This window comes from Barbatula barbatula (genome assembly GCF_947034865.1).
Source record: "Barbatula barbatula genome assembly, chromosome: 25".
NCBI lineage: Eukaryota > Metazoa > Chordata > Actinopteri > Cypriniformes > Nemacheilidae > Barbatula > Barbatula barbatula.
Window position 1 is genome coordinate 7,961,847 of NC_136788.1, and position 12,416 is coordinate 7,974,262.

Below are 12,416 nucleotides of genomic sequence, written 5' to 3' on the forward strand. Positions count from 1 at the left end.
ATTCTACGTTGTGGTGGAAAAGGTGGATGAGCTGTATGTGTATCTGCACCATTTAACATCAAATAAGAACACCTTCGCCATCTCATGCCCTCGTCTTTATTGTGGTTGCATACTGCATGATTTTGATATGCATCCCCATGAATTTTGTGATTGGTGTTCATGGCGTGTGCCTGTACTTTTATTTCATCCCTCTGAAATTTTTTTGCATTCGTGAATTGTTTGCAATACGAAAATGTATTGCTTTGAACGTTCGCATTCCTGAAATTAAAGTTGAACGTAATTCCAGATGAATTGCTGAATTAATCACACTTACTTGAAGTTATTCTATCTGGGCTTTGCTCAAAGGCATGGTGTGGATAACTCTGGATTTTATGCCTCTGACGGCTTGTTGACTTTCGTGACTAAGCGTGAGTGTTATTGTTCCTGTTGTCAGCCCCAGTCTATAGCTGAAGTTTTAGCTAAGAAGGAAGAGCTGGCTGACCGCCTGGAAAAAGCTAACGAGGAGGCCATCGCGAGCGCCATCGCTGAGGAGGAACAGCTGACGCGGGAGATCCAAGCGGAGAACAACGAACTGGAAACGGACAACGAAAGCGATTTCTCTGTATGTTTATAGAGATGTATTTAATGTCTAGACTATAAAGGCTTCATTGCGGTTGTAAACTGAAAAAGCATCCGAGTTAAGTAATTTGTTTTGGTCTCTTTTAGGCAAGTATCGGAAGTGGAAGTTATGGACTGAACTTGGACTGGAGCGAATTATTAGCTGATTATGACGGTATAACACCATTAATGTGTTTATGGTTATAGCATGTTTATATCAGTCAATAGCCCTTACTATTAGAAATAAAATAAAATATCAACCTAAATTTTTCTTGAAAACTAATTTCCCTTTAGTTTCATTTTTAATATTGCCGTAGCATTTAACAGAAATAAACAGAATGCATAATACTACATACATCTACAAAAAGACTGAAACAAAGCTATAATAACTATGATACCCGTATCATTTAATGACAGATATCATTACAATTCATTTTTATTTTTGGAATATTGTAATGTTATTAAAATGAGATTATTTATTTACGTTTTTTAGTTCTATTTCTAAATCTCTCGAAACTATTTTGAAAATGTACCCGTCGTAATCCCATTGACTTTTCTTCTCTATTTTCTCAGCTCGGGAGCCCTGGCGTCAGAGCACCTCATGGGGTGACATGGTTGAAGAAGAACCATCTCGTCCACCGGGCCACGGCATCCACATGCACGAGAAACTGTCTTCTCCTTCACGTAAACGGTATACAAGTCACATTCTCTCACATTTGCTTGAATGCATAAACAAAGTTGCTTTAAGTTAATAACATTTCTATTGGAGGCTAAATTCTCTTAAGGACCTTTTCACGCCAAGGACCATGGTGATGATGATAACGCTAAAAGTAGATGTAAATTAGGGCTGTCAACATTAACGCGTTAATGCATGCGATTCATTTTTTTCAGACAATCTGCGTAAAGAGAGCTCTCGAAGGGGCCGCCGCATTCTTAAACCTGCTGCTGTGTCTCTTGTCATTAATTTTAATCGAGGAAAAAAGAAAAGAGGAATTCAATGCGTTTTGTAGCTTTAATGAGAATAATGCTAAATTGTAAATTAAATACAGAATAAAAGACTGTAAAGTGTTTGAGAACTTCTGTAGATTTCCTACCTGTAAGACATACTCGCTCTCAATTATAGGGCTATTATTAATGTTAGTTACAGTAATAATATAAGAATGTTGGCTTTCATTCATAAAATGATGCAGTTAAAGAAATCTGTTGTTTCTACATAAATTTGAAGATTAAATGTGAAATTATTAGAATGTAAAAGTAAAAACATGAATGTTATGTGTGATTAATAAGGATTAATCACAGAAAAATTAAATAGATACATTTTGAATCCATTGAAAGCGTTAATGTAAATATAAAAGAACTGCCCACACTACAAGTGTAACGGTAAAGGTACAGAGGTCAGAGATGTCATTGGGATCACTTTCAGAGAGGTTTTTTCCCAGTTGTTGAACGATTAAACATTGAGAGCCAATCAAAATTCACTCAAACTTAAAATGTGAAAAAACCACAGCACACAAGATAGGAATAAACACCACTATGTTAGTGTCCACAGTAACTGAAGAAAGCTGTTGTTATAGTTAGCGTTTTTGGTGTGAACAGGCCTGTCATTGGTCAGTCAAACAGGTAGTCCTGCCCCCCTTTGCTTGAGACCGTGTAAAGTCTTGTCCAGTTGGCCAATCGAACATAAAAATGTTGCTTCTTCCGTGAAACTGTGCTTACCAGTATGTTAGTTTTAAAAAGGTAATCTGTGAGGGTTACAAGAAACGTTAAAGTCCCTGTGAACTGAAAGTTGAGATCCTTTTAGAGGTCCACCGATTGACCAGCCAGAGACCGGTGACCGGCCGGTCAGCTTCACGTCTTGCCAATTCCAAGACGATCTTCTGTTGCACACAACGCAGGCAATAACGTCAGTACAGTACACTCAAAGCCGCAAGTAAACACGTAAATGCACGCAGTCTGTCTGTCACGATTTGTTTATACTCACTTGCGAGTCTCTGCTGACTGATCTCTCATATATTCTGCACACACGCATCATGAACCGTACAGACAAAAAGGTGCACCGTTCATCTCTGATGCTACGTCTACTTAGTTTAGCATTACCGTTAGCATATAAACCCCGACACATGCTAAATTCATGTTCAAGTCGTTCACTCTGTTTAAAACAAACCTTAACCTGTTTAACCTTAAAACTATGATAATTTCACTATGGTCAAATAACATTCAACACGACTTCTACTTGGTGTTTAAATCCAAAATATACAAACATTTATAAATCAACCTATATATATGATTTTCTGATTCAGTTCTTTACAAATACAAGATATGTGATGATACATTTAAATCTTAGAATTCATTTATTAGACTTTTTATGAAGTTGCAGCTATAATCAACAATCCCAATTCTTTTAATACTACTGACTCAAGATAAAGACAATTTATTTTACATTTCAGAAAATAAAGCAGTTTGTTTCCTGAACAGGAACAGACAAGAATAAAGTTAAAGTACTATTTTATTCATAGGCTTGTAATGTTAGAATTTTGGGAGATTAGTACAAAAGAGAAAATGATAAAATAAGGGACATTTGGTTAGTTATTTCTACTTCTTTTCAGTCACATAACTCGTCGATTTCTGAGTTGTTTAGGTGAGAGAAGATCCTTTAATTTAATGAAGCTTTGAGAACTGCATTTAGGCAAATTTGGGAAAATTGTTATGTTTAATAATTTGTTTTATGAAAATAAAATTTGTCAGTATGAAACAATGTGCATTGAAGAAATGTAAATATGGTTTTATATATACTGTCAATTATAGGATGTGTATAGAAAATCGGAATATGCAAAAATAGGAATCGGCAGCTTTCACATGTAATAAAATTGGAAACCGGAATCCAATAGTTTTTACTTCTGTACTCTGGCGCATTCCCGATAATGGAAGAATTTCGAAAGGAAAAAAAGTTGCCGTGGTTAGTTTTTTTCACTGCGATTTGATTGGATGTCATGAAAAAGTGGGAGCAGACTGACAGTTAAGGGGAGGAGTTAACAGATGCTCCGCCCAAGCCGTCTTAAGTCACTTGAGATGGATAGTCAGGGTGGAAGTACTTTTTCAGATTTTAACTGAAGATTATGAGGGCACATGAATTTAAAAAGAGAATGCCAACATTGGAAAGCTACTTACAATTCATGAAATATTGCAGCATTTATTATAAGTTTTTATTTCACCGGGACTTTAAGGGGCACATTGAAACGTTTTCTGCTGTTTGTTGTCATTATCAGAACCATCGCAGAATCAAAGAAAAAGTATGAAGAGAAGCAACTTAAAGCCCAGCAGCTCCGAGACAAGCTAAGAGAGGAGAAGACGCACAAACTGCAGAAACTCATGGAAAGAGTATGTCGGTTTCTTCTCTAACACCTGTAGACACGGCTCAGTTAGTTTTCCCCAACCCATTTCAGCCACCGGGGAAAATTCAATCCGTATAGACGTTGAAAGAATCACTTAACAGCCATTTTAGTCGTTCATAGTGATACACTCTGGCCGAGACTCTTAAATCTAATGTTGGTAACCCTGCAGAGCATGTTTGTTTCTGTTCTGCCCCGTTCTTGTGAGATGAGTGAGATCTAAGACAATATTGCATATATATATATATCCGTACTTGAAGTGGGCCGCTAACGTATTTCTCACACCTCTGACAGCTTTGACCTCCGCAGTCTCAGAACAGTTGTTTTGTGGAGATTTGATCGTCACGTGTCGTTCTTTTATAGGAGAAGGAGGTGAGTAAATGGAAAGAAGAGCTGTTGGATCAGAGGAGGAGGATGATGGAGGAAAAGCTGCTTCATGCTGAATTCAAGCGAGAGATTCAGCTACAGGCCATCGTGAAGAAAGCGCAGGAGGAGGAAGCAAAGGTTTGCGGTTGTCATCAGTGACCAACAGAAATGTTAAAGTGTGACACTTTACCCATAACAAAGTGTATTGTTGTTTCGCCCAACCTTTTTATAGTTAATACTTATTTTCGTGTAGCATCAATGTTTTAGTGTATATTTAGCGTATGTAAGTAAATGTTGGGCTTATGTCATTAATTGCAATATATATCGGTATATTGCAAATAAACAGAAACCGTACAAATATTCACATATTTTATATTTTGTCCGAAAATTCTAGACATTCAAATGTACGATCAACTATACACTTCTGAAGTTTCCGACAACTCATTTTTAGTAACTGTTATGTTAAACTGTTGTTTTGAGCTCAGCGTTATGCCAGTACCTTGTCATTTATGCGTACGAGTAATAATACAGCTAAACAACTAAATAAAAACGTTTTACATTGCATAAGTTATTACTATCACTTACATGAACAATAATAAAACAAATCACACTGTTAACATGTACCGCGTCTCATGTTTGGAAAGCCGTTCTGGAAAGCACTGAGACTGTGTTTGCTGTTTGTCCAGGTGAATGAGATCGCTTTTATCAACACTCTGGAAGCCCAGAATAAGAGACACGACGTACTGGCTAAGCTAAACGAATACGAACAACGACTCAACGAGCTACAAGAGGAACGCCAGCACAGACAGGAAGAGAAACAGGCCAGGGACGAAGCCGTCCAGGTACATTCTTTTCTCTCACATATGATATGTTAGCATTTTCCTCCGTCATATTCTTTAGCATGAAAAAGCCTAAATATGGCATTAATTGTCGGTTCAGGAGCGCAAGCGGGCGCTGGAGGCGGAGAGGCAGGCTCGCGTGGAGGAGCTGCTGATAAGGAGGAGGGAACAGGAGGCGAGAATCGAACAGCAGCGGCAGGAAAAGGAGCGGGCGAGGGAAGACGCGGCACGGGAGAGAGCCAGGTTAGCGCCGCAACATCCTGCCAAGGATACTCGCAACAGTTCTAGAGACTCGTGGGAATCGAAGCGTTTCGAACATTATTAGCCCAACGAAAATATATGGAAAAAAAGATGTTTGTTTTTGATACAGCGATTTAAACTGCAAATGGATAATGGACAATTCATTGTCATGTGTAACCTGGGTGGACGGATAGATGCCACAGTATTATGGACGTTCTTATTTCACAAACACTAATACAGGTCTCATCTGTTAAACAAACACTATAGGGACCGTGAGGAGCGTCTGGCTGCGCTTAGTGCAGCTCAACAGGAGGCCATGGAGGAACTACAGAAGAAAATCCAGATGAAGGTGAACTACCAGTATAAACTAAATCTAAATCTGACATTAATCACAGTGATTGATCTGGGAGAATCCTATACGGCTGGCCAGGTAGAGTTATATAGTTTGGTGTGATTCCAGATAGGTTCAGATTCAGTGTGGATTGAGGTCGAGTCCAGATAGATTCCGTATTGATTCAGATATAATTCAGGTAGATTTGGGGTGTCCATACGCATGTCACACTTCAGTTAAAAAAACATTTATTTCTCTCAAAACTTATCTTTCTTTCCTTGAAACGTTACGGTTACTCTTCTGAAATAATCAACCTCGATGATGTATGCGGTGGACAAATGCGACCTCTGGAGGATGCACCGAAATCCTGGCCAGGACGTGTCTGGGAAAAATGGCACGTATGGTCACCCTAGATAGGTTTAATATACTACGGATTAAGTTAGTTATCAGATTCAGTATACTGTAAATTTGTGTAGCTCTTCGATTCCGTATAGGCTCAGATAGATTGAATACATTGCAGATTCAGTTAGGTATAAGATTCAGTGTTCGGCTCAGATTCCAATTGCATTCGACAAAGGATCCCAAATGATTCAATAAAGACTACGATTTCAGATAGATTACTTATAGATTCAGTTAGTTACACGGGATAGATTAGATATAGATTTATTTATTTAGATATATTTCAGATAGATTCGATGGATTACATATACTGTACATTTAATATTTATTAAGATATTTTTCAGATAGATTCAACATAGGTTCATATTCAGGTTGATTTAATATAGAAATGTTTTCACGGTCTTAAACATGCACCTTCAGATTTTAAGATTTTTAAGTGTTTAAAAATTTGTAGGCAATTTTACATTTAGAATTTTTTTTTTCTTGTGACCAAATGGTAATGGCAAAATGCTAGTAAGATCCCAAAACAGATGTAAATTCCGTCTGAACACTGTTTAAAAAGCCCCCCATAGTGAAACTGAAGCTGACTGAAAATGGCGAGAGTATGAATTTGCGCATTGGAAGACGTCAAAAATACAGTTTTGTTTCCTGTGAGTTTATTGAAAAATAAGGTTTTTTAATGGTGATGTAGATTCAACACACAGTAGATTCAGCTTCTGATAGATTCAACACGGATTTAGCTTCAGATTCCATTTTTCTTTGTTTTGATACAGCACGACGAGAGCAGCCGCAGACACATGGAGCAAATCGAGCAGAGAAAAGAGAAGGCGGCCGAGCTGAGCAGCGGCAGACACGCTAACACGGACTACGCACCCAAACTCACACCTTACGAACGGAAGAAACAATGCTCGCTCTGTAATGTTGAGGTAAGTCAACAGAGCCGTTGTTATTCTGAGACAACAAATAGAATTGTAATACAATCGATTCCACCCAAGTTCCAAAACATGCCCTACAGGCCCCATACATCCATTCCCTGTCTGTCATCAGGTAGCGCCGCCCCATCGGTTGAGCCAGAAGTTGACACATCGGCCTTCTCAAACAGAGTAATGTTTTGAAAGCGCCGCAGCCTGCGAATGGTTTACTTTATAGTTGACTTTACACATTAAACTGTGATGTTTGGCCAAACGCTTGAACGTTTAGGGCGCGATGCATTTCCTCCAGTCACGCCAAAAACTGGGGCAAAGTTTCTCTGGAGCCGAATGCTATGAGGATGTACAATTTAGCCTTTGTTACTTTGCCAGGCAGAGTACATAAAATCAAAGACTACAAGGATTTTATTTAAATGAGAATTTAACCGTGAACTGTGGGCGGAGAGTCATAGCTGGGCGTGATTATGCTTTTCAAGTAACGGACAACAAATCTCAGAATGGCCGCGTTTATCTCTGACACGCATGCTTTTTACTGCGATCGGGGCCAGACACCTTGGAGCTTCAAACTGACATCAGATTAAACTCTGAGGAGAATCAAATCTTGTTAAAAATGTCAGATGACCTTGGCTAGGCACTGACACCGGAGTTCAACCCTGGGTCAGCGGGAAGCACTCTAGTTAATGATATTATACGCAGACTTTCCTGTGTGGGCTCGACTCCAGGACTCGGCGCAGGAGACAAACAACACAGGCATCTAGATACTGGCGTCCTCACCTGGCACAGGAAAAAGCCTCTGTTTGGTTAAATTCAGCACGATGGATTAATCGCATACAGAATAAAAGTTTGTCTTTACATAATATATGTCTGTGCAGCGTGCATATTTATTTTGTATTTATAAACACACAGGTACAAATACATGCATATATTTAGGAAATATTTGCGTAAATTTATGTATAATTCAAATTTTATGTAAACATTTATTTATTTAGACATTTTTCTTAAATATTTACGTGTATCTCTATGTGTTCATAAATGCAAAAGGGTAACACTTTACAATAAGATGCTATTAGTTAACATTAGCTAACAATGAACAATTTCTTTTGCATTTATTAATCCTTGTCAATGTTAGTTCATGTCAAGACAGCGTTTCAGTGTTCATAACTGTTAGTTATTTCGCTTCTTTAGAAGACACAAGTGGAACATGTAGTGCTCTGGACGGTATTATAGATCGAAGGATTCAATTTGAAACTCAATTTTCTGTGTGTTGCTGACGCGGAGAAGCTTATTCATGCATTTATGACCTCAAGACTTGACCACTGTAATACGCTACTTAGTGTTTGTCCTGCATCATCAATAAACAAACTACAGTTAGTTCAGAACGCAGCTGCCAGAGTTCTAACCAGGTCCAGAAAATACGATCACATAACCCCAATGTTATCAACCCTTCACTGGCTACCCATTAAGTATCGTATTGACTTTAAAGTTCTTTTAATCACTTATAAAGCCTTAAAGAGTTTAGCCCCACCTACCTAACAGAGCATCTATCACTCTACAACCCATCATGCTCTCTAAGATCTCAAAACTCATGACTTTTGATAATACCTAGAATAACTAAATCCACCAAAGGGGGTCGAGCTTTCTCATACGTAGCACCTAAACTCTGGAATAGCCTTCCCGACGTTATTCGAGGATCAGACACGCTCTCCCTTTAAATCTAGATTAAAGACGCATCTTTTCAGCCAAGCATTCACTTAATGCAAAATATGCTAAATAAACCACCGGGAGACTGCATTTATTACTTATTATTTACTAGAGTAATTTAACTTGTTATATTAACACCATGTACTGTGTTACCTTTTTTGTGTTTTTCTTATTTTCCCCTGTAAAGCTGCTTTGGAACAATTCACATTGTGAAAGCGCTATATAAAAACAATTGAATTGAATTGAATAATAGCACTGAACAGATATTGTAACAATTAATGCATTTATGACACAATTAATCGTCAGAGATGTTCTTTACAGAACGAAAGCACACCGCGACTAGAGGCTTTCTAACACACAAAAAAGAATGTAAAAAAATGAAAATATGGCACAATGTAATCTATACGAGGTGTGCTATGTATTATCCGATCACCTTGTGGCGTAGCTCTCAGATCTCAATCGTGCTTTGATTTCCTGTGCCACGTTATGTCACGAGACGCTTGAGAACCTTTGTCGCTTCGTATCTTTGATGTCAAACCCGGTACGATGGGTACATAAATTTCAACATTTTCCATACAGGTGTGTGTGAACTCCAAACCTAGAGTTTTGTGGTTTAGTAACTTGTTCAGTTTACAACTACTCCCCACATCACACTTCAACAAGATGAAGGGTTTGAAGCTTCAAGCTTTTGGTATCCAACCTGAACCTTTCCCTGCTAAACCACATTTGTCTAATTTCCCAATACAGAAATAACACATGAATAATCCAGGTATTCTGCGGAGGAGGAGTCTGTGTGCTTTTCACATGACCTCTTGAGTTTCTGGGACAGTTGAGCTGCCCTACAAAGTCAAGAGGTGACACTTGAGCTAACCGACAACAGTGCCCGGGGTGCCGGCGCGTTCAAAGCGGAGCCGTCAAAGCTTTTCGTTCACTTATAGTTATTCAGCGTCATCAGATTTTTAAACTCTTATGAGATGTGTCTGTTAGCTCTGCAGATGTCAGTCAGAATCAAGGGATCATATTTATCTTTGAAAGGTCGGAACATATGTCTCGACACCTGAGAACTGTCAGGCCGTGAATGATGGCATAACGTATTGTGAGGTGATTGTGTACGTCTCGGGCCATAGGCTTTCTCTTCAGCGGATCCCCCTCGAGTGACCTGTGACCTCTGTGTTTGTGTTTTTAGATCACCTCTGAAGTCCACCTGTTCAGTCATATTAAGGGGAAGAGGCACCAGCAGGCCGCGCGAGACACCAGCAGCATTCAGGGGCGTGAACTATCTGATGAGGAGGTGGTGAGTTTCTCGAAAAGAATTACACTTACACCGAGGAAACCAGGGTTCACCCCCAGGGGTTCATAATGGAACTGCAAGGAGTTTGATTTTGGGCTTTTTAGCTATTATTCTATTTTGATAGAAATACGAATGCAGTATATAAGTTGCATGTGGTTACATCAAATATTTGATAATGTAATCAATACATATGTCATAATAACTTTTTTATATATTTTTATGTATCTTATGTATTTCTATATTATTCAGTCATATTAAATATTTTTTATATATAATAGATGATGTAATGCAATTATATTATCATTATTGAAATATTATTTTAATAAATAAAAATATAACACTGTTAGAAATAATATTTTTTCCTTTTTCACAACGGTCAAGCTTTTAATAATGATTTTAAAGTTAAGCTTTCAGATATTATTTTGCCAGAAAAGTCAATTTGATGTTATTTGACTTTTACCCAAGTAAAGAAAGGTGCATAAAGTAACCTGCAATTTTATGTTTCAAACAGAGGTGGCGACAAATAGGCACAACTTACATATGCAAAGTAATCAAATATTTTCTAACTAAAGCTATAATTGAAGTAATTACACAAAATAAATTTAAAAAAATATTTATTTAAGTAATATTTAATACAATTAAACAAAAATATATCATTTAAAGAAAGAATTCACCATTAATTAGTCATTCATTAAGTAATGTTCATATTGAATAAATTTACAAGGTTCCTCGGGTATAAATGTTATAGAGGTTGAGTCGACAATAAATAACCCCCCTAAATCCTATAAAAGATCATTCAAAACTCTAGTGATACCCGTAAATAACATTATTTGTGAGTATGTTTTTCTTCCAGACGGCCACCACGAACATACTCCGCTCAAGTGCATCTTTTATGGGCTACATTTCATTTAAGGCTTTTATGACAGTTCTCATACCAACCTGAGAGCATCAGCAACAGCTTCCCCCATTTTCACAGATTTTTGGGACTATAAAACGCTAGAACGGAATCAACACTAACAGAGTTCGAGTATACGACACAAGGTGCGCTCACCCTGCGTCTCTTTCAACATTGACAGAGTGGTTTTCTGCTCGGGATCTCTCACCGCAATATGAGATTGCCTTTCACACTGTGCTTCTTTGTACGGCTGACAACTGTTGGCGCTATATGCCGCACCTTTGGCCCCTGAACCTCCTTCATTCGAACCTTTTTTCAGCGAGTAATATTTAAACCCCCTCCGTCACCTCTAAATCATCAGCTTTGGCTGAGGCCACCCATTTCTCTGGCTGACAGCGTGATAAACACACAGGCGACCCGCTGCGGCGTGTCTCGCAACAGCACGACACGTCAGGTGCGGCCAGCTTAATGAGCCCTGTCTAAACTGTGAAGCTTGATGTATTAAATTGAATTGAGCGTTTGTGTTAAACGACTTTTTAAATAACTTTCATTCTGCCTACATAAAAAAAGGAAATAGCCGTTTACCTGTGATTTATAAGACACGTGTTTAACAGTCAGCGAAATAAAAAATAGAGACTGGTGTGTTTGAGGTGGAAATTTGTCCCATGGTTAATTATAGTGCCCACGTCTTCCATCGGAAGAGAAGACGTTACTTAAAGCACTTTAGGTTTTTAAGCAACAGTCGCTGCGTTTTAAGGAAACCCCAGTGCAGGATTCTTTGTTTGGATAGTCTTGCTGCGGACGCCACGGAGCTCCTTATTTATGTCTCTGCCCATTTTTGCACGCCGTATTTCACTCACGCAACCTCCAACTATTTTCCAGTCGGCGCTTCCATAATTCTTGCCGTTATGAAAGATTTTTAATTAAAACTAAGATGGTTGGCTGAACCGTGCAGAGGTCACAACATAGTTTTTCAGCGGAAGCGGGCCCAGAGTCTCCGACTGTCCTTTTATATTTAGTCATATTTCGCTGTTTTAAAGACTCTGGAGTGAAATGGAAAATGCGGCGATTATCAACAGGCATGGATCAATGAGGATGTAGGACACTTTGAATTGCCTTTTGGACTCCGTTCTCCTTTATTGGTTGTCATCTGGTCTGGTTTAGTGTAATATATCGCCCACTTCAGACCCCTCGTCTTTTGACATATTGGAGTTTTATTTATCGTCGACCCATGGCACTCGATTTCGGTTATTTCAGATAAAATATCTTGCAGCTTTTCAGAAATGTTGTGTCGTGGTTGTCAAACAACCACTTCACAGACAAGGGCCGTGTCCTCAACCCATTCCCCCTTCTTTCCTCCAAAAAAGGTGCATAGAGTAACTTCACAGTTAAACTAGTGTGTTGAATTTTATCAGACCGACAAAGAGACACAATTTGAA

General features: G+C 38.5%; 1 protein-coding gene across 2 annotated transcripts in view; it reads left to right on the forward strand.

Annotated features, from left to right (window-relative positions):
* Nucleotides 1–12,416, forward strand: part of scaper (S-phase cyclin A-associated protein in the ER) — a 105,301-nt gene that overhangs the window by 22,156 nt on the left and 70,729 nt on the right. For both annotated transcript variants that reach the window (XM_079449835.1, XM_079449834.1), the window contains 10 exons: nt 434–601; nt 706–772; nt 1,171–1,288; nt 3,864–3,975; nt 4,350–4,490; nt 5,039–5,194; nt 5,292–5,434; nt 5,699–5,780; nt 6,935–7,087; nt 9,978–10,085. In XM_079449835.1, the coding sequence (XP_079305961.1) occupies nt 434–601; nt 706–772; nt 1,171–1,288; nt 3,864–3,975; nt 4,350–4,490; nt 5,039–5,194; nt 5,292–5,434; nt 5,699–5,780; nt 6,935–7,087; nt 9,978–10,085 (1,248 nt within the window). The remainder of the gene's footprint in view (nt 1–433; nt 602–705; nt 773–1,170; nt 1,289–3,863; nt 3,976–4,349; nt 4,491–5,038; nt 5,195–5,291; nt 5,435–5,698; nt 5,781–6,934; nt 7,088–9,977; nt 10,086–12,416) is intronic.